This window comes from Embiotoca jacksoni, unplaced genomic scaffold, assembly GCF_022577435.1.
Source record: "Embiotoca jacksoni isolate LCO1_2020_lvr unplaced genomic scaffold, fEmbJac1.0.p SCAF_3, whole genome shotgun sequence".
Classification (NCBI taxonomy): domain Eukaryota; kingdom Metazoa; phylum Chordata; class Actinopteri; family Embiotocidae; genus Embiotoca; species Embiotoca jacksoni.
Genome location: NW_027185381.1, coordinates 22,185,898 through 22,208,340, shown reverse-complemented (window position 1 = coordinate 22,208,340; position 22,443 = coordinate 22,185,898). Strand labels below are relative to the sequence as shown.

Sequence of the window (22,443 nt, the reverse complement as noted above, 5' to 3'; positions counted from 1 at the left end):
ACATTACAGCAGCATATACAGGCCAAAGCAATAAAAATGACATAAAAAAAGAGGAATAAAAAAAGAAAAATATATATTATTTTTAAAAATGCACATTATATACAAATAAACATAAAATAATATTAAACAAACAAACAACAGTGTTATTGTGTGATGGATTTGGCCAGAGGTGAGTTATTGTAAAGTCTGATTGCAGTGGGCAGGAATGATCTCCTGTATCGGTCCTTGTGACAGCAGAGCTGGATCAGTCTGTTTTCTAGAAAGTTCTCCGCTGTCCCTGCAGTAGGCGGAGGACAGGGTGGTCCGGATTATCCAATATGGATAAGAGTAATCTAGTTTGCCGTGTACCTCGTGACCCCTTGAGTGGTTTCCACCCACCCCCAAGTAGAGATTTTGATGAGTCAGAACAACACCACATATGCTAAAGTTTATTGATGAAACCAAGTTGCAGAGAGCATACAATCTGCTCTTCACCAGCACTGTTGCTGAAACGGTCGAGGACCTCCGCTATGGCTGTCAGTATGTGTTAAATCACCTGGAATCACCTCTCTGTAGGTCAGATGAGTAATTCCTTTTTATCATTCTACGGCACGACATTGATATTCTGAAGGCACCAAGTACAGCCCAAGCGGTCCATGTAATGGTCTGAATAGAAATCCAGCTGTCTGGAAAAGAGCCTGTTGTTTTGACAGTGCACCACTGGATCTTCACATCTTGTCTCTTTCTCTGGAACTAATCAATCCTGGCGTCTCGATACGCACAGACCGCACCTGCTTCCTCTCTACCTTCCACACGCACACACACACACACACACACACACACACACACTCGACATATGTATACTCATGCATACATACAATCTCTGCACACTCAGAGTTGTTCCAGCTTGGAGGTTTACTGCGGTTCTGCCTCTCCCCATCAGTGAGGGCAGAAGGAAGACAAAGCACATTCTGTCAGTGCAGACAAAGAAAAAAAAAGGTGTTGTTTCCTGAGATGTGTAGGGGTGTTCACAAGGCCTCTTGGGTTTGGCTGTTAATAGCGCTCTGTAAATACTCTGAGGTGGCCATTTTGGGGAGACGGGGGATCTGGGTTGTGTCTCGTACTCCTTTTGTAGGCTGACATACGGTAAACCTGCACGAGCACACACATGCTCGAATGTGCATTGACTCCAGTAGCTGGTATATATGGGGATAAAGTCCAAACCGGGAAATAGAGAAGTGTAATACATCGCCAAAAATTAATCAGAACCTGTAATGGGTTTTGAAGGAATCTGTGAGACCTGGCTCTGAAAATCCAATTTTGAGTTCTGGGAATCACATGCAGATGTTTCACAGGATGTTTTCCAAACACATATTACACTTGTCAGTGTGCTCGTGTGAAAGTTGAAAAGCAAATATAGAGTGCACTAGTGTTGAGGAAAAGATTTATTGTGTGGACGACAGGGAACCACCCAATGTGTTCATTTCCTGCGGCATGTCAGAGAGAGCTCTTTGCACACGAACACATGCTAATTTCAGCGATAATATCAAAAACTCATTAGTTGCATGTTATTACTCTGCACATCTACAAGTAAAAGATTTGACAGTGTCATTTTGATAAATGTGTTGTAATTTTAACAGATTAAATTTAACATGGTCAGGATTCATGAGAAGGGAAGGTTTGGATCAATATTACGTTTTTTTATTATGACTTCCTAATGATTACCATTGCAGTATATGGTATGTGGATGAGTATTCTTCTCATGTGTTCCAGTACACTTTGGTGATGTAGAATTTCATGTGACTAAAAGAGAGAAAAAAACAATATAACTTTTAACTGTCTGTTCCTTTGTACAAAACGTGAAGTTTATAAAACACCTCTTCTAACATGCTGTCAAATCACTGATGTGTATTGATATTTCTGTTAGTTTTCCTGCTTGCGGCCCTCAGGCGATGATTTGCTGGGTAAGGTTTTGGTTAGGGCAATGTTAGCAGAATGGGAAAACACCTGCTATTCCAGTTTGGGAATGTTCTCAAGTTAATCTGAGGTGGTAAACTCTGCAGCTAATCTTGTAGTTTTACCAGATTAATGGCCTAAATTACATAGGTGCTGTCATAGTTTTGGTTTTCTGTTCCTTTTTTGGTTTTTCTTTCTGTTTTATTTTGAAGGTCTCCCTTGTCTTGCCCTTGTGTGTCTCCTTCCCCTTTGATCATTCTCACCTGTTTCCACTTTGCTATTTCTCCCTGCTGCTTCTCCGTCCCCTCTGCTCACCTGTTTCCACTTCACCTTAAGCGTCCTCCTCTCTTTATAAACCTCCTGTTCACTCTTTCACTGTTTGTCAGTTTGCCCTTGTTTGTTCCTGCTGCTGCTACTGGTGACCCTGCTGGTTTTTGTAACCTGCCTGTCCTATAGGCTCTGCCTTAGCCTGCCCATAGTGCTTTTTGTTTGTCTAGTTTTAGCTGGAATCTTTAGTTCTAGCCCCCTGAATTCTTCTATTCTCGTGCCCAGAGCCAATTGGTTTAACCTCCCGGCCTTGGTGCTGCGCATACTTTTGCGGTGAAAAAGCATTACACGCCTGAAAAATACAAATTACATCTAGATATGAGAGAATGACTTAAGTATTGGCAAGATGTATTTACATTAAAAAAAAAATAAAAAAAAAAATAAAAAAAATAAAAAATGGTGTGAGATTTAAAGAAAACATCGTGCAGTGGGACTTGACTTTAAAACCCTCATCTTGAGAACTTTATTTTTTTTAATCACCTCTTTGCCCTTAGAAGAAGTAGCTTCTGTTATTTGGCTACAGTAGAACATATTGCATTGTAATGTAATGCCAAAGAAAGACAATTTCCTTTCAGGACATTAAAACACTTCAATAATATGAGGCAGAGTCTGCATCTCATGCAGGAGCTTCATCTTAATGCTTCTTCTATCAAATAATAACACTGGGTATTGGGTCCAGAGGGGAGGACTTCTCAGCATCACGCACAGCCAACCGCTCTAAAGAAGCTGGTCGGGTGCTGTGAGCGCCTGGCTCAGCCTCTGGAGATCAAAGTAGTGATAGTTCATCAGCACATACCACAAAATATTTGCTTGATAACAGCAGGCAGTTTTTCCAGATCACAGCATAATAATACAAATTCCTTTCTCCCAGTTTGAACCGAACTGGAGGTTATATAAAGCAATGAAGCACACTGAAGTCAGAAGAGCAGAAGCAAGATGTTCCTGAATTCCTGAGGTGCAGGTCTCTACTAATCCAGGTTTCATCTAACGCCATGAGACATGAATACTTTCAAGCAAGAAAGTATAAATGTTGCATATAAAAAGAAAAAAAACAACCTCTCCATTAAAACAAACTTAAATCTGTTCATTATCACTTATTATTATTATCATCACTATTATTATTTCATTTTCAGGCTCTTTGCTGCACATAATGATGGTGTGAGTGGGATATGGATCCTTGACTTGTTTATATCATTACCGCTGTGCTGTGCCACACTAATAAGAGCTGACAAAATGACATGCTTGCATAAATAATCCAAAACTCTAGTGTTTGAGAGGTTTAAAGGCAAATGAGGACACGAGAGCCCTGAAACATCACTGTTTGTTTAAAGGCCATTGACACTGGAATCCAGATGAACTGATAAGCTCAGCACGTGTCTGTTTAGCTCATTTTGGGAAAGGTAGTTTGAGTATTTTGGCAACAGTTACAAATTAGACTTGTGCACAAGGAATTTCTTTAATACGGTGTAGCTCCACTGCCTTAAATTTTGGTCCATCTACTGTATCTGAAAAATCCAAATGGGCAACAGCCATGTCTTTGAAGCTACTTGACCTTTCAACATGAATAGGCTTTGAGACAACAGACAGGGTGGATGGGTCTACTTATTTAAGCATGTCAGTATTATGAAATCCATTTCCATTCCTGGGAGCACCGCAGTTCACTGCACGGTTATTGTCCACCACTACCTGAACTGATAGACTGGTGTAGAAAAAACGTTTCTGCAACTGTAAAATAAGGAATTGGCCTCCTATCACTACCAGACAAAAAAGATTTGCCATTCCCTCGATTTGAAAAGAAAAAAAAGGATGCATGCAGATGCAGCTACCAGGCTTGAACAGACAATGAACATCTGACACATCGCAATCTACTGGTCCCAAAATTAGATAGGTAGTTACAATAGTTTTGTCACAAAGCAATGAGGAACAAACACCATCACAGAGAGGCTGTACTTAAGCACTGTGCATCTTTGAGCTAAATGCTAATAAGAGCATGCTAAAATTCTCACAATAGCAATGCTAACGTGTTAATGTTAGGCCGATATTTGCTTTGCTTCCATCTTATAGTATGTTAGTGTTGGCGCTGAACACAAAGTTCAGCAGAGGCTGATGAGAATGCCCCAAGTTTTGTTACAAAAACCAAACCACAGGATAAAGTGAACTTTTGATCTGATGACTGTAGATCGCCGAAATGTTTGCTGTCGGGGGCCAAAATTTATTACAATCCAGCCAATATGAGTGTATTGTCTAGCATCCCTGAATTTCTGAACAAAATGCTGAGATGATCCTCTTTAGTAAATGTTAAGAAATTTCACAGATTGCGTAAAAACTTTGACCTATGGTGTCATTGGAATTAATCCACTGGAGATCACAAATGTCTGAAACATTTCACTGAACTCTTCAAATAGCTAGGATATTTCAGCCTGAATCAAACTGTTGGAAGTGAAATGGTCTGTGCTTATATAGTGCTTTATCACCTCATGGTCTCAAAGGGCTTTTACATGGTTTTTCCTTTCACCCATTCACACACTAATGACACTGAGCTGCCATGCAATCATCCACCAAGAGTACATTTACACACCGATGGCACGCCATCGGGAGCAACTTAGGGCTCAGTGTCTTGCTCAAGGACGCTTGGGCATGTGGACAGGAGGAGCTGGGCGATCAAACCACCAACCTTCCGATTAGTGTGCAACCCACTCTACCGCCTGAGCCACAGCCTATCCAGGAAGTGGTTACTTGCACTTTCAAAAGTTTCTAAAACAGTATCTTCTGTTACTGTATGTAGGCTATGCATGGGTAGTAGCCTAAATGCCTACTGTTTCTTATAGCAAGAAATAAAACTACACTGCCTTTGTAGCGTGACTCCACAAACCAGCAAGTGTCTCTATTCCCCATGAGCTAAGATGAAGTGAGGTGCACCTGTGTTATGAGAAGAGTCAAACTGGACTGGACAGTGTGAGCAGCGCTCGTACATTCCAGTCCAACAAGGAAAACCGGGCACCATGGTGAGCTCAGATCATGGGAGCAAACCTTCCATGCAGACATGTGAGAAACATCACAAGGCAGACTGCTTCGTTCACAGGATAGGCCTTTTGCTTGTCAGCGGGGGCGGTTGAAATCGAATCACACCAGCCATATGCACACACTGTGCTACCCCTTCCATATGGGAATATTTACATGTCGCCTTTGTTGTTCACAGATCAAAGCAGAGGAGATCCATTTGAGTTGATTTTATGACACGTTTTAGCAAATTTGCAGGGGGGGAGGGCTTTAAATGCCCTGTAAAAGCTGTTCCACAGCATGCTAGACCACCCCATTAAGTCTCCTATCCCACATGAATACACAAAGTCTGACTTGAAGCTGTCGACATTGCTACAGAGTGTGTTGGAATCTACATAAAAATAACTGCACAAGAACCCAAAAAAGCAGAACACCATAAATTTATTGTGGAAAAAAAAAGCAACATTGGCAAGAAAAGTCTATTCTGGCACGTTGTTTTTTTTTATATTACAAAAAAAGGAGGAAAAAAGGCTACAAATCTTGATAATTTATACAAATACAACAACTTTCAAAAATAAATTTTAATTTAGTAAACGCTCTGTGAACAAATTTCTGCAATAGCCCACTGCTTGAGATCCCTGAGCAGAGACACAGAGTGCAACACTTTTTTTTTTCTTTTTTTAACACCTTCACTCAAGCAATAACAATTCAGTGTTTCTTCATAAACACTTCATATATACATGAGAAATTAGCACGTTTCAACGGTTGTGTGTGTGTGTGTGTGATATGTGGGCCAGGAATGAATGTGAACTGTGACCATCTTAACATTTATACATCGTAACTTCCTTCAAACTAACTTCCTTCATTTCACATGTAAAAACACAGTGCCAGCTGGTTCTGTTGCTAGGTAACGCAGAGCAATAACTTACAATGTAATAAACTAAGGACACCGATAGTTCAGGAGGTTTGTGGTCAATAACAAACAAATGATCACAAATACTTTATATATTCTGACTCTCGGGAAGGTGCCGTTTCACTCACTGTATGCTGACAACAATAAAGAAACAGATGTTAATACAGAATATGTACAAATGAGACCTTAAAGACTGAGAGTTTTGACAACACGGGGAATACTGGTTCTGTATAGTAACGAGCCAAACTGGATCAGTAACTGTTTCCACTTTACATCTGGCTACTTTTTTGCTGCATGATTTTCTGTATACTATACATAATGTAGGTATATATTAGGATTCATTTATACAAACACAATGAAATTACTTTATTCCAACACAAAGGCATTTAAAACATTTCACTTGGACGTGCCATGACTGTGCATTGTTCTGTGATGATGGAAAGGTGTGCATCAGCATAGCTTTTATATTTGGTTAGATCATCTGTTTCAGCTACGCACACACGACAATCAAAAACCATTGTGTGTGTGGGAAGGTGGTGTACCCAAAACTACAGTACCTACTTCTTTGTCATCTGTGACTTCCACGGGAAAGTAACTTCATACTACTTTTTATAGCCCCTTACTTGTTGTTGATCATAGTGACTTCTGAACCACTGCAGAACGAGAAGCTGTAATAGCAAACGCCACCTCTATGCTTCACTTTTTTTTTATTAAAGTAATTCCAATGGGATTTATTTTTCCCTTTTTTGTTGTTGTTGATTTTGTGCCAAAACATGCTGTATATGGCAAAATCCAGCTTTTGTGGAGCTTTTAGAAGCTGTTGTTGTGCTGCAATGGCTAACAAATTAAATTCCCTTTTTTAAGTTTTCTCCAATATGGACATCTGCTACGCCATGGTTTGCAATAATGGTGCTAATTTTTTTTAATCTTTTACCAAGAAGTGTGTTAAATGTCATGAGGAAATCAAGTTGACCCATTCAGGATGTGAAACAATACACAGACTGGAGATTCAAGTGAAATAAACTTTCATGATTCATTTGGAGATTTTGGATAGTGTCCAGTTCTTCATATTACCTTTTTGAAATTGCCTTCATTACCGTGATAAAACATGTGGTCAAACCAATAGCTTTATTAAATGGTGATGGATAATTCCCTCAGTGCAGCACTCTGAAGTTCTTGTCTCTCTTTTATTTTCTATCTTGCGCTGCTTTGGGGACACATTTTACCCTTTTGAACAGAGTGGCTTATTTAACAGAATGTAACTTGTCCCAAATGTAGAAGGATGGTACCTATGGTCTCACTTCAAGATCAAGTGCTCCTGTTATGAAAAGATAAAAAAAAAAAAAAAAAAAACATGGATTCTGTGAGAGCACTAATTTTGAAGAAAGTTCTAAGGAGTCCAAATACCTGCCAAACTGTGAGCAATGCTTGTGAGGGAAGCTGCTGGCCTGAGGTGTATGCAGAGCTCAGGAGTCATTAGGAGGGCTGTGTGGCACAGTCGTGGCCTCAATGAGCAAACATCCTGCCTGAGTCTCTTCCATCTCTCGTGGATGAGAAGAGCGAATGAGAAGCGTGAAGGCTGTCCTTTTTGTCTCTGGGTCTGGCGGGCAGATGGCAGGTAGGGCGGGCTGGGTGAGCTCTCAGGGGCTCATGGTCCTCAGGCCCTGTTTCTCCATGATGTTCCACAGCTTACGCAAATTGGACTGAGTGATGGTGTCGTCTGGTTTCAGTTGAAGTGCTCGGAGGTAATTGGCTTCAGCTTCTTGCAGTTTCCCATTGAGGTGGAGGATCGCCCCGAGGTTCATCAAGGCTGCAGGGTACTGAAACCCCCACCCCACCCAAAAAAAGAGAGAGATCTTAGTCATGACACCATCACTTTGATACTTAGATGACCTCAGGCTAGCTCTGAGCTATGTTCCAAAGAAACACTCACTGTTCTGTTCAAGAATGACAATGCAGAACCTTAATCGGTTAATGAGTGTACAGTAGTTACAAACACTTCTGATGAACATTTTTTTTTTACTGACCATAAATGGGTTGTTTAAGCTAGAGAAATAATTTCATGAAAAATTAAAATTTTGAAACATCTGCGAGCTGATAAATGATGCAAGTGGAGTGTATCTATTCATACTTTGGGGTATTCATAATTTAGTTGAGTTGTGGCTGCTATAAATAAAGCAAAGAAAACGACATTTATAAAAAAAAAAATCAATAAAATGAAACCGCTATTTTGTCCTTTAAAAAAACAGTCACTGTAGTAGAGCATTTGATCATCATTTGATGCTGGGCAGCAGTCAGAAACACGCTCTTGGTTCCTGTTTGTCAGATCACCTCAGCTGTGTTTGGAGTTCGGTAACTGAGCTGCTTTGCGTGTCCCTGTGTCTTGTCTGTGGCCACAGATGTCAGAGAGAACAACCGCCACTTTGAAGTGAGTCCAGATGAATTTATTGTTTATTTCTGCTGTTGCCGGGGGGCAAAATCATCGTCATCGTCAGTGTGACGGGTGAGTCATGACGGACATAAATACAGGAAAAGTGTCTGGGGTGCAATCACGTCAAGACCGTGGAGTATCCAGAACCAAGGACGGGCTCCCACATCTGATCACCATTTCAGTATGAAATGTGGAAAAGATGTCTAACCCTGTAGAGAAGCTACTGTTTTACTGCTGGAGATTATTGTAATTTCTGTAATTGTAATTCCCAGGAATGTTCAAATAAAACGGTAGAAATGGCAAATCATGTGTTTTTGGTGGCGTGTTTGTGACTTTTTCCTGTAATCATCACCCCATAAATCATGGTCACTTGGAATGGCACATGATTATAGCATCTTGACATTTACTGATGTGCTGTACCACAAGCCAACCATTTCTCTCTCACTGTCTGTTAACTAATCAAGAGTAAATGTGTTTTCTATAAATGTTATGAGAAATGTGAGAAAAACTGTAAAAGCGATATAATAAAATTTGATCTAATCCAGTCCACCTTTACAATAAACGTATAAACAAGATTGGTCAAGTAAGTCTGAAATGAAAATGATGTTTTTTTTAACATGATGGCAAGCAGCCACAGATGTGTATTTGAATCTTTCCATACATGTATTAAAGTGAGTCTGAAGTTTATACTTTGCATTACATAGAATTTACCAGACACAACTGCTCTCAGAAACATGAATTGCAAACATTTATCTCAGTTTGTCGGTTGCGTGAACTGCCTCCTTTTTGTTGGATTGTTCCACCGGTATCTTGTACACTGAAAAAAAACTTTCAAAACATCTCTGTTTTTACAGCGTCAAGGTAGGATGAGTGATGCTCCATGCATGAGAATTTGAATGGGAACAATATGTCCTAGTAGTGCGGCTGCTTTCATGGTCAGAATTAATTCATGAATAAATCAAAAACGATGAAATAATTCTATTGTCCCTCGCAGCCGAGCCATTTATTCCCTCAAAGCATCTAAAACGTGCGACAGATGCCATGCACACGCATTTCACACGCGCTCCATTGTGCATCATTAAAGTTTAAATTCAAAGCATTACATTTACTACACTTGCTTCAAATTACGCAATTACATTAATCTCCAAGCAAAACAAAATTTTCCCTCTGTGTTTCCGAAACAGCCAGCGTTCATGAATTTAATGCCAGGGGTAATTCTGAGGCTGTTTGCACTGTAAATTACCTTCTGTTTGACCCCACCGTTTGAGGGTCAAACCACAAAATAACACGGGGGGATCAATTTGCAAGTTAGTAATTTTTTTTTAAAGTTTTTCCTAGTCGAGTCACTCGCCAGAATAGAACTGTCTGTGTGTGTGTATACTGATACAGTTGGAAGTGACGGTGAAGGGGCTACGCATAGATTACACAATTCATAGGTGACAAGGTGTATATTAGAAAAGAGAGAGTCAGAGTTTGTTGGTGGAGTTGGTGAGGACTCTGACAAGTCCAGTTATCCCTCAGCCTGTCTGTTTCTAAGAGGTCAGTGAGTTCCCTAAAAAAAAAAGAAAACTTAATCATCATTTTAAAAACAAATTCTGTCCACAGAAAATCCTTTAGAAGGCTGAGATGTCAGTGAAGACACAGAATACTTTGCTGGAATACATTTTAAAGACATTGAAGTCCCGTATCAATTTGCTGGAGAGACAAATCAAGAAGGATACTGAGCTCCTTGGTACAAAATCCACTGGCTCCTGCTTTCCTTCTAAGTACAGCCGCAGCATAGGGATAGTTTTCTTCGCCGATGCAGAACTTCCTGAGTTTAGTTTCCTTCCACAAGTCTCCCCTGTAGGCTCAAACCTATACTCTACTAAAAGCCTTTCTTTCTCCCTCTACTTCATTTATCTAAGACTTTTGTGATTTATTCCCTACTCTTGCATTCCTCCTTGCCCTTGCAACACTCTGCAGAACATTGCCTTGTCAAAAGCTTTTATTTTTTTTTTCTCATTTCCTGCTGCTCTGAAAGCTCTCTGCCTCCCCGCCCTTGCCAAAAACTGGCATGTAGGAGCAGAGGCACGGCCAGATGCACGGCATATTAGCCTGGACTGTAAAGCAACATATGCTATAAACACTGAGTGTTCATTGTGTAGCTAGGTTGGGAAGGTATGACCTTCTTTTAACAACTTAAGATGGGCATTTAGACAAAGAATATCTATATATGATGGGACTGTCAAAGGACAGACTTCGTGGTTTGCAGAGAGCAAAAAGAAAGCGAGCATCTGATAGGATTCAGCTCGACTAGATGGAGGGAATTTTCGGACTAAAGGACTAAATCCCTTGAATGGAGCGAATTGTCCTCTCTCACTCCCAGCGAGCAGACATATGTGCCTAATATGAAACAGCAGTGCCTTTGGAGAGTGAAGAGTCAAGCTGCAGTAAAGCATGAAAAGACAAATGAAGATAGACAGGATACGTGGCTTAAGTCAAGTCGCATCGGAGAGAACAAAGGATAATGATAAAGAAGATTGATGAAAAGGTTAAATTATAATCGTGCCTCAGCTGTAAGCCTCTGTGTTTGGGATGTGGACATTAAATGAGGTATATCTGTGTGGAACAAAACCTTTATAGTATAGATTCATCAAGCAGTGGAAAAACAGCAGTGTTGTCCAGTGTGGTCAAAACAAACTTAAAATTGTGAATTGTCGGTAGGTGTGAACGTGGGTGTCCCTCATGAATACAAGACGTGTTAAAAAAGTCCTGAGACTGTTTGTGTTGCATAACGTGCACAGAGCGGGGGAAAGCTATGACCTTTGTGAATAAGTATTTGAAGTTACTTGATTAACATCAACACATGATTTTATAACCACTGGTTGTGCACCTTTACGAATTCACCATGGACCTGAAACTTCAACAGAGAACACGCATAAAATTTAGTGCCGAATTCTGAGGGGCGGAGAGCGACGATTGTGTTGTTGCGGGTGAGAAACTCGTGTTTTCATTGTGCTGTAAGCGAGAACATTGTCAGAATCCAGGAGCCATCGCACCACAGTTCGGGCTGAATGTTTTCCCTCAGACGCCTCAGAGTATCACAGTAGAACTCGGTGTTGACTGTCGGACCCATTGAGAGGAATTTATGGTGCAAAACTTAGAAAATGTCAAAAAGACCACCTGGTTGCGCTCCTGATCTGACAGGTCTTCTTTGGTCTAAGACGGTGGCGTTCTGCCCCTCTTGAAAAACATGTCACTCAAAACACCTTGCCCGCAGCTCATCGTGTCATTGTCGTAGATTTTCTGAAGCATTTCAAGCGTCGATTTCCCAACTCTGACAGAAAATTTGATGTACACTCTCTGCTCCAGGCCATGGTCATATTGCAAATGTGCAAACATACAAGTAGTCACAAAAACAGATGTAACCGGTGCTGATTTTGCTATAGGGCCATAACTTGCATATATACTCACATACGTTTTTGATTCCCCCTGTTCCATGTATAGTGGAACTTTTTGATCGCACCTCGTATTAAGAGAATTTGTTGTGGGACTCCCATGATGATGCCTGAATATTCAGTTGGAAATTGCTGACTCGGAGATAAATGTAAGCAGTTTTCTGATGTAACGGCGTTGTCAAAGCATAAAAAGGAGTCTATACTTGGGAAGGAAACATTCCTACAATAACCTCTATGCTTTATAGTTTCTTTCATTATTTATGTATACATTTGAACTGGAGCAAAGGGAAACATTTATTTTCTAATCTTCCATCTGGCTTTAATTAGATGTGAAACATACAATACTTTGGCAAAAGTTGAAAACAACATTGAGACTGAGAACAACAAGTGGAATAGGAGCTCAGTTTCATGGCTTCTGTGGAAATGTAAAATTTTATCCCTCTGTTATACTCAAGTTTTTGTTTGTGTTGTCGGTAATTTTTTGTGTATACTACACCAGGGTTTGTGCTTGCCAAAACCAAACTTTATTGTCTGTATGACATTGTCCAGAAATATTTTCTCATTAATCCTAAACTGATTTCTTCTAATCAATACACAGGAACAAACAGGGTGACCACATGCCAAACATACTATGACAGGAAGGGTCCAGTTGTTTAAGTGAGGGCCTCAGAAGGAGCAGAGTTCCCAAAGACTGGACCCCATTCATTTTCAAGATGTCACGGTCCCCTGACTGAGTGTTATTATCATTATTCCTTCCAAACTGCTTACTCTGGTCTCTCCTTTGAAGTTGGTGATGGATGTTGCGCAAGCAAACTTCTGAGCTTTATAAAAACCCAGCCCTCATTTTTCGGAGCTCTACTGACAATGCAGGCCGTTGTGAGGAGGCAGGCCGGGGAGTAATAACACTGGAAAGCCACCCAGACTGTGATTGCACAGTGTCCATCAGAGTAAATAGTAATGGGGAAGATTAGCTAGTCGTGGTTTTACTCACATTGGGTCTCAGGCTCGCTGCTTGTCCGTAATACTTCTCGGCTGCCTCATTTAGGCTGGCTTGTCTGCAAAGAGAGAACAGAGAGAGGCAAACATTACTCATTTTTATTGCTCCTGACTTCGGATGAGGCCTTGAACCCTGTGTGTTTACTGGTGCTCAAGGGTCAGTGAGAAAATAACAGGAGGGAACAGCGTGAGGGATTAGAAAAGCCGATCCAATCGTTTCTGGGTTTCTTGTTCGATAGCATCTTCCACAGGATAACATCTGTGCTGAGCTGTGCACAGCAAGCACTTTCTGTTCTAATTGAAGCTTGAGGTCAGGACATTTGGTTTCATTAAAAAACCAAGGACGATCCGGAATATTCACTGTACATTTAGGTTTACTGTTATGTCTGGGAGAATGTGGTTGTGGTTTGCCTTACGAGATAAAAACTGAGATGGCGAAGGTGTGCAAGCACTATGGAAACACAAAATGATTTAATCATACCATCATGAGAAAACATAACAGCCGAATGGATGGCACAGATGCATCAATACATGCAGTATGTGCCACAATGTTACCAAAAATAATTTTGGGGCAGATGGCTTGTCGGCGTGAGTCCCTGGAACCAGAAATACTTTGTTCCTGAGGATATAAAACCTGCAGTCATGAATGTCCTATATTATGCTTCTTATCTTTGTTCATAATCCACTGCATTACCCACTGTTATAAACAAACCTGCAGCTCCTTTGTCAAGAAACACTTCCTGTTATTAATACTCTCGTATTTCAGAAATCACCTTTATGATCCACAGCTGTAGGCTTTCCACTGATGGTAATAATTGTCTGACTGTGAACAATTTAACTTTGACAAAGTCAAGGACAGAGTCAACGACGGCCGGTCGTGGTCGAGCCCCTTAAGTCGTAATGATCAAAGGAGACGAGGCCTTTCGAACCACAGTTTCATTTAGGCTGTCGCAGTCTATTAGGAGATCCTAATGTGTACGGTTCCAGATAAAAGTACACTCATAGTATTTATGTTTGATTTGAAAGACACTGTTGAGATTCTAATGGTCCATTGTGCAGAGATCAACAAGGGGACAATTTAGTTTTTTCAGTTACACATGAAATTTAAATCATGATGAAATTTAGAACCAGCGAATACATTTTTCATTTTAGTTGCTTCTTATTTAGAAAGTAATAGAGCAACTTTTAAATCCACCAAAAGTTGTGAGCCAGGGGATGACCCGAGAAACACATTCAAAACATATTTCTACCAAAAGCAAACTATGGCAAAGTTGTCTTATCCAGATTGAAGTTATTGGGGTGATTGAAGCAAACAAGGCTACAGCCATGCTATCAGAGTGTCCGTACGCCAAACCAGTATTAGACCAAAGCGTGAAAAATACCGCTCAGTCCACTAAAGGATACCATGTCAGTATCTCATTTTGCCTCGTCTAGGAGGGGGCAGTAGGATGTCCTAAGTTTCGGCACCAAAAACCACGTGGTTATGGTGAGAAGATCATGGTTTGGATTAACGTTCCATAATTTACTGAAGTTAAATACGTTACATAAGTTGACTTACTTCACTGAAAAGAAATCCACGTCGACTTTTGCTTTCTCACGGATTCAAACCCTGGTCTGTCCTATGTTTGTTTCATCCAACCTTCTTTCAAAGTAGACTATCTTACTCTTTGTAAGGGTTGGTCAGACATACATGTACTTTTCATGCCTCCCAGAGTGATTGAAGGGTGTATTACAAGCTTTGGTAGACGGTTGACTTGCGCACAGCAATGCTTTGAGCTAAATACAAACGTCAACTGCCACGGCAATGCTGTTTGGCAACTTTGTTCACCATGTTTTCCATCTTATTTTAGTTTGCTAAACCAATGGTACAGAGGAGGCTGATGGAAAGGTTGTTAGTTTTACATTTATTTACTCGTAAACCAAAGTACCAGTCAAATACAAAATTTGACCTGATGATGGAACTACATGGAACTATTACAATTCATCATGACCGGCAACAGATTGTGTGCACCACATTTCAGTGCAATCCATCCAGGAGCTGACATATTTCACTTGAAACCATGAATGTGAACCTCATGGTGGCGCTATATGAAAAGTCAGGGGATGAATAAAGTCAGTATGATCCTCTTGAGAACATGAATGTCTGTACACAACTTCATGGCACGCTTTCAGACAGTTTTTGTGACTGCAGTGATTGGCTGAATGGCACTGTCGTATATTGTAGTTACCCAGTAATTTGATCAAATTACCATGTTATTCACTGACATACTTCAGATACACAAAATAACATGCCAGTGCTGTTTATTTTTTTTTATAGCACAACGGAATTTTTCCAGCTCGCTTCCAGAGAAGCATTTTAAATTCCAGCAGTGATCCAAACACCAGTTACAGTTGCTGAATTTGTCCTGAGATTATAAATGTGGGTCGAACATCCAACCACAACCATATGTTTGTTTGCCAGCATAATATTTATAAAGCACAATCTTCTGAAGAGAAAAAGAAAATTGCACAAATCTAATTCTATAATATCATTATCACATTTATAAACACATTAGCGGACGAGAACTGGAGAGCTGCCACGATGTGACCAGCAGAGCAATAGGACCTCTTTGGGCTGTCTGATTGTGGGTTGTTAGAGCGCTGAAGACAATGGAGGTCAACTATGTAAACCGCCGCCTGGGTTTCAACCCGAGGAGGAATCGGTGTCTGACTACAGTGGCACAGAAATGAAGAGAGAAACTGATGATAAAATGGAGCATAAATGAATGAAAAAAAAAAAAAAAAAATCCCTTGAGGAAGCAAAAATCCTGGACCATATTTCAAAACAGTCAACCACTGATCTTCCGCGCCTTGTTTTCTAGAGATGGTTTATTAACTCCAGACAGGCATGAATCACAACACTGACAGATACTGCTTATACTCGTGACATTGTGGGGCACTAATGACCGATTGAGCAAATTGCATTTTCAACAACAGCCAGATATTTGTGCTCAAACTGCAGCTGTCCCATCTGGCTCGAGCACGGAATTACATTTTGTTGGAGTAAGTCAGTTAGGATGCTACACTGAACACGGATATCTTCCCTGGAGGCAGCACTGTATGTGCACTATACCTCATGTAACTTACTACCAGTTTTTCTTTATTCCCATTACAAGATTATCAGTTCAAACCAATGTACACACTTCCAGCCAAACATGCACAAACAAGCATATCTAATATCATGACATGCTGATAATAAACAAAGTGATCTCTCAGATATGGTGTATTATATAATTATATAAAACATATGGTTCAGATGGAAATCTATGAGGTAAACTAAGTGCTTGTGTGTGTTTTATATTTCCTTCCCCACTCGGCTTCCTGTCGATATCTACAAATTGTACTTTCACTTCACAGTGTAATTTTTCACTTTCACTGGGATTTGACACATTAAAAGGAAGTAGAAGCACAAACCTATTGCCATTCCTATTAAACCAACTTTTCCTGTCTGACATTCAGACTATAAACAAGAGCTGGTTTAAAAGAAAAACACAAGATCCTGCTCAGAGGAGGCAGCGGGAAATGATTAGCCTGGAAGCAAAATAGTTAAAAACCAAAAGGCCCAGGAGGGTAATAAACAAGATTTGCAAATTTGAGAGCTTCTGCTCCTCTCTTTAATCTCTTCCCCTCTACTGTGTAGATTCACTTTTGTCCCCACCAACCGAGGGCCTTTCCACGTCGGTGTCCAAGACAAACACATAAAAAGCACCAGCTGTGGAGGAGGGAGACCCCATGCCAAGCAGGCGGAGATAAGTTGAGCCCAAGCACTGCTTGAGGCTCTCTTTAGCTGCTAGGGGTCTGGACCCTGGAAGAGGCCCTCTATGCTCAAAACTGATGGTGGTGAAGATCGTGCGTGGTCAGACTGGTGGGGGAAGAGCTATGCTGAATGCAGCTGTGTGAAAATATTAAGAGCTGTGGTGCACTGATGTACTCTTGGGCAAAGCACCAGCAACCTTATCAATCATCAAGGCGAGCATTCATCTTAAAGATAACTATTTCCTTTCAGCAGCCAGCTGTAATTTTACCAAAAAAAAAATCACAGAGTTAGTCGTAATGAGTTTAAACAAGGAAATCTCTACACTGGCTAATATAATTTTGTGGATTTAGTCAGTCAGTGGGGAAGCCTTCACTAAGTTGGCACACGACTGTATTTACACATTTCCAATCATGGCTCGTGTTCACAAACACAACAGCTTGTGGGCTTTTCTGCTCATCGGCTGAACTTTGCACTGATTTGGAAGAATACTTCCAAGTATGAGCGAAGGCCAGCTGCGGACGATAGACACCGAGTGGGAGAGGTATATGGAGTTTGAGAGACAACATATGAAGATGTATAGCTGCACCATGTGCCACTAAGACAAACCAGCAGTTCTGGGGCTGGCACTGCAGCGGGAGAAGAGGATTACTAAGTATAGCCAAGTAAATCAAACAAGCTGAGGAATAGTGTAAGCCCACGGATAAACCGTGCAGACAGTAGACCTCCCTCTCTCATACATGGACTCCTTTCTACTCAGCCATGGAAAAACTGCAGCCCACCCATCTCATTTACACACACTAAAATACATAGTGTCTTTACGTATGTGGTTGGACTATGGAAGTCATCAAACATAAAACAAGAAAACAAAAAATAAATATTTCAATCAAACAGTTACCTGAGCATGTGGGCTGCACTGAAGACCACATCAAACTCCCCGCTGTCGAGGCGTGCAGCTTTCTTTGCCATCTCTGCAGCTTCCAGCAGCCGCGAGTCTTCCAACAAAAACTGACCTGGCAGGACAGGAGAGAACAGCACCACTATTAAAACACTAGGGGATCCCCACAGAGGCACAGAGTCTCATAGTGTTGCCTTTGGCCTAGGCAGGGGGACAGCCTAGTCTGCCCCTGTAATAATATGCTGAAACACTAGATACGAGTGGAACATACCATCTCTCCTTGGCCATCTTTCAAATCCATTTGTTCAGATTAGCTGACCTTGATAGATCTGTTTCTTTAAGATGAAAATGTTTTTCGCAGGAGGTTTGTGTCTTATTACGGCCACGCCTGCCTCGCTGTCAACCTCTGTGGACCCCGCCTAAAGAGATGCGATTATGGAAGCCTGACAAGGCCATGAACTGAGGGGTGGACCCCTTGGTAAGGGCCAGGTTTAGAGAGGAATTAATACCCTGTTGACTTTGGTCAGCTCCAACACTATACCAGGATGCTAAACCACCAAGTGAACCTAAGCATATTTTTCTTAATAACTGTGGATGAAACTGTAGCCGTTAGTACAAGCCTGAGGTGAGAGACAGACTTAAAGTGAGGATTCAGGACCATGACTGAGTGTAAAACAGCTTCAGGTTATAAACATCACTGCCGTCGTGGAGAGTTTAGAATACATCAAAGCAAATCTGTGAGTAAAAATTAAAGAGCATATAAGAAGATATTTTTAAAATGTGATCGAGGAATGTTTATCATGAGACAGTATGACTTTTAAAGGGGTATTAAAAGGTCCAGTTCTGGAAACAGAACTTAACTCTGGGTTTCTGCAGAGTTCACCAAATTAAATATTTGTTAATTAATAAAACAATTTTATGGCCTTTTTTAATACAACACGGGCTAAAATGCAAGAGACAATATGGTGTAGTATAATCAATCCCAGCAGTATATTACAATACTTATTAATTACAAAATTTAAGAGAATTCATTTGTTCCAGTTCACTAATTAAAATGAGTTTTTTTTCTTATATTTAATAATGTTTTTGGCTAAAATTGAAATAAACCTGCAATTGATACAAAAACATTGTTATAGAAGAGAAATAAAAAGAAAAACGAGTAACATAAGATAATTTTAAGACCTTATCTAACATCAAGTCTTTTAAAGCCAGTCAGGATTGTTTAAGACGGCCTCTTTTATAGGTACTGAATGTCTTCACTCTATTTTAAATAATGAATATGTAGCAGAATACAACACATTTTATATTTACTGTTGTGCTTACCTCTAAATATAGAACTCTTTAAACTGAATCAAGGCCTTGAAAAATGGATGTGTGCATGTTTTAGTCTTGGCTAAGAGAAACCACATTATATGGATGGTCTATCTTTGTCAGTATATTGCTATCGCCTGTTTATCAATATGGCTTTCATGGAACGTCACTGTTTCTTTGTGTGGATCAATACAGTTTATCCACACTACTGATTGATGAACCTTTTAAAGATGGCAACTTAGACATACAGAGCCTCAACAGGATAAAGAAATCCATCATTAACCTGCTGTATTGATCGCCTGAAATGTCACTGTGCCGTGACAGTGAACCTGACACATCAGTATATTATGAAATTCTCTTTCAGACAGACGAGGTTTTATAGGCTTTTAAAGGAAAACGTGATGAACTTGTCAGCTTATTCAAACTCCCATTAGTCTGACAGTAATTAAATCTGAGAGGTGACGCTGCAACTTCACAGCACGTGAAGATGGAAAAAGTACATGACGAGAGAGACGCTGAAATGGTCACGTTTCATATTTCCATCCAATCAAAAGTGAACAATCTGAGGAAATCATCTTCCCCTCTTGTGATGCTCCACTAATCACGTACAGACTGACATTATGGCTGTTCAAAGGAAGAAATGGCAAAAGGGTCAGCCAGCACTGTTGTTGAAACAACCTGCAAGTTCCTGCCTTTGTGCACACGAGTGCAGCATGTACTCTGTCATAAATGCCAGATCAAATATTTAAGATGTAAGAATAAAGTCAGGACATGTCAAATAGAAAGAAAGAATATAAATCTGTGCTTACCATAATGCATGTAACAGTTGCCTTTTGTGGGATCGAGTTGGATGGCCTTCAGGAAGTACCTCTCCGCTTCTGTTTTCTGCCCCTGAGACAGATGGATTAAACGCCGTGTCATTATTGTTTCAACTGCCCCTCAAAGCTACTTATTATAAAAATGCCGCACTCAGCTCAACAGACAAAATACCTTCGTGTATACCTAACGTCCCTCTCCCAACCACAGGCCTACTTTAACAATAAATCTTAATAAACAGACATGAAACACATGGACCACGAGCGTTATTCTTTCAGGCTCATGTGTCCTCCCGTCAGAGTACACACTGTCATGCTTGGCACAGAAGACCAGATGGGGCAAAGGTTCATTCATTACACACTTTTATCTGTGCAAATAACACCTCCAGAGCATAACCGCGGATTGACGGTGTGTGTGGCCTGACCGCTATGAAACAAGACAGTGAGCGGTGCATGGACGTGGAGCAGGTGGGTGGAGAGGAGAGGGAAGCGACAGACAGGTTCATGTGTCTATAGGGATTTTTTTTTTAGCTCATATAAATGGTGAACACACTGAAGGCTTTAATCTGTGTGTACAAAGTTATTCCAGCCTTCAGAAAGATGAAAGACTCCATGCTGAGAGGGCGAGCATGACATGACGAGGAGAAGCAAGACTGAAGCCCTGCGGACCCCAAGAGCTCCCTGAGGTCCTTTTTAGACTGCGACATGTAACCAATGGCAGCTCAAACAGAACGGCGCAGCTGGCCAATAGAAGCGCCAGCTGGGACTCTGACACATGCCTGCTCTCAATGGGGCACCAGATGCCATCTGATCAACAATTAACAATGTGCACTCATCAATTAAAGCTGATGCATTAATAATGCAACGATCAGTTTGCATTTTAGTCCAGGAGATAATGCCTTTTTCATGAAAAATAAATATTATTACATTGAGGTTGTAGCAGTTTAAAAGGCTTGAGATGATCTGCCAAAGCATTGGAAAAGATGGAGGATTATGTAAAGACTGCATGAGCCAGTAAAAATAATGTACACGAGTGTGAGATACAGCGAACGACTTGGGTTTAGTCAAATAGGAGAATGGGCTCGGATCCATTCAGTACTGTATCGTATTAATGACTGTATACTTAGTCAAACGACTACATTTTCACTGAGCTTCAGATTCAATAAATACATAATTTTCTAATGTAAACATCTGACTGTGGTTTCCCTTGATGCTGCAGAAAACCAAGCATGTGCTAAGTATATGTTTAATAGAGCTGATGATGTCCAAATAGCGATCAGAGCTCCGGTCTGAAAAGCATCAATTCTGTGTATTTTTACACTCGTATTCGCAGATGTGGCGATGTGTACATTGTGACGGCCAGCTGCTTTTATAATAACAGAGGTCTACATCTGCTTGTTAAACCTCCAGAATCAAGCTTTCACGTGCCGAAATCAGCTGCAGTTGTGAGTGGATGGAAGATTTTGATTGTGACACATCTCAGTATATTAATGCAGACCGTGTCCAGAGTAAGTCACATGATAGTTAAGAGTTAGGATCTCAAACAAGTGGCTCATGTGTCATTACCCATACTAAAAGAAGTGTTATTGCAGTTCTTATTTGTATTTGTACAACTACTTGACTGTTGAACCTCCTTAAACTGGCAAAGATAATCTTTCATCTTTCAACTCATCTGGCCTATCTGTATGCCTCTATGAGTAATTATGAAACACAGCTGGCACTAATCTAATAGGATCGTTTTCTCTGCTAAGTTAAATCCTAGCAATGTCCAAAAAAAACCATGAGTTAACAACTCCACTTCTCATCTGAGGTATGACCACCACTGCTTAGCAGACAAAAGGGTAAGAGTCAAATTTATTTTACATTCAACAATTACTTGTTCCTCGTTGTGCAACAAGATGGAAAGCCTCGGCTGTTGGTTGGAATCAGGCTTGGTTATTGTGAAATGTAATTCATCTGAAATGTTTCTCTCTGACTGCAAATCTTGTGCATCCACAGTGTTGCAAGAAGATGTGCACTGAACGGTTAAGGGGCGAAAAAGACAGAATGTAGCCAATGCTTTGTATATTTGGCAAGTCAGTAGTGGAAAGATAAAATGAAGTGAAAATATACAATTTGAACTTTTCGTAGCCCCCTCAGATCCAATCAAGGTCGGGTCTCCAGGACGAGGCTGGTTTTAGGTCTCGGTTTAACCTGGTGCAGTCTACATGCTAGCAGCTCTGTGAGGTATATTTTGGAGACCACAGAGCTTTTAGCTAAATGCTAATATCACCATGCCAGCACGTTCACAGTGACAATACCAACATGCTTGGATTTAGCGAGTATCATGTTTACATCGTCAATGTGGGTATGTTACATACGCTGTCGCTTCCTTTTTATTCAGCATCTTGAGGCAGTAACTTGGGGTGGGGGTGCAAAACGCCGAAATGATGTAAGAACTCAAACTATACCCACTTGTTATTTTAGTCAGCTTAATGTGTGCACACTTTCCTCCCTTATGTCGCACACATGCCGAGTTCATTGGTGCGTGCCTCACACCTCAAATCTCCTGATAACATCAGACAAACTGCAGATGTAGCTCTGG

General features: G+C 40.6%; 1 protein-coding gene across 2 annotated transcripts in view; it reads right to left on the bottom strand.

Moving 5' to 3' along the window:
- Nucleotides 1–5,686: 5,686 nt before the first annotated feature.
- tmtc2b (transmembrane O-mannosyltransferase targeting cadherins 2b) overlaps nucleotides 5,687–22,443 on the bottom strand; it is an 89,742-nt gene continuing 72,985 nt past the window's right edge. Inside the window, exons 9-12 of one of the 2 annotated variants that reach the window (XM_069162497.1) lie at nucleotides 19,854–19,935; nucleotides 17,734–17,848; nucleotides 13,038–13,101; nucleotides 5,687–7,995 (exon numbers count right to left, since the gene is read on the bottom strand). In XM_069162497.1, coding sequence (XP_069018598.1) covers nucleotides 7,816–7,995; nucleotides 13,038–13,101; nucleotides 17,734–17,848; nucleotides 19,854–19,935 — 441 coding nt within the window. In that variant the 3' untranslated portion in view covers nucleotides 5,687–7,815. The other variant, XM_069162498.1, reaches the window with a different exon arrangement.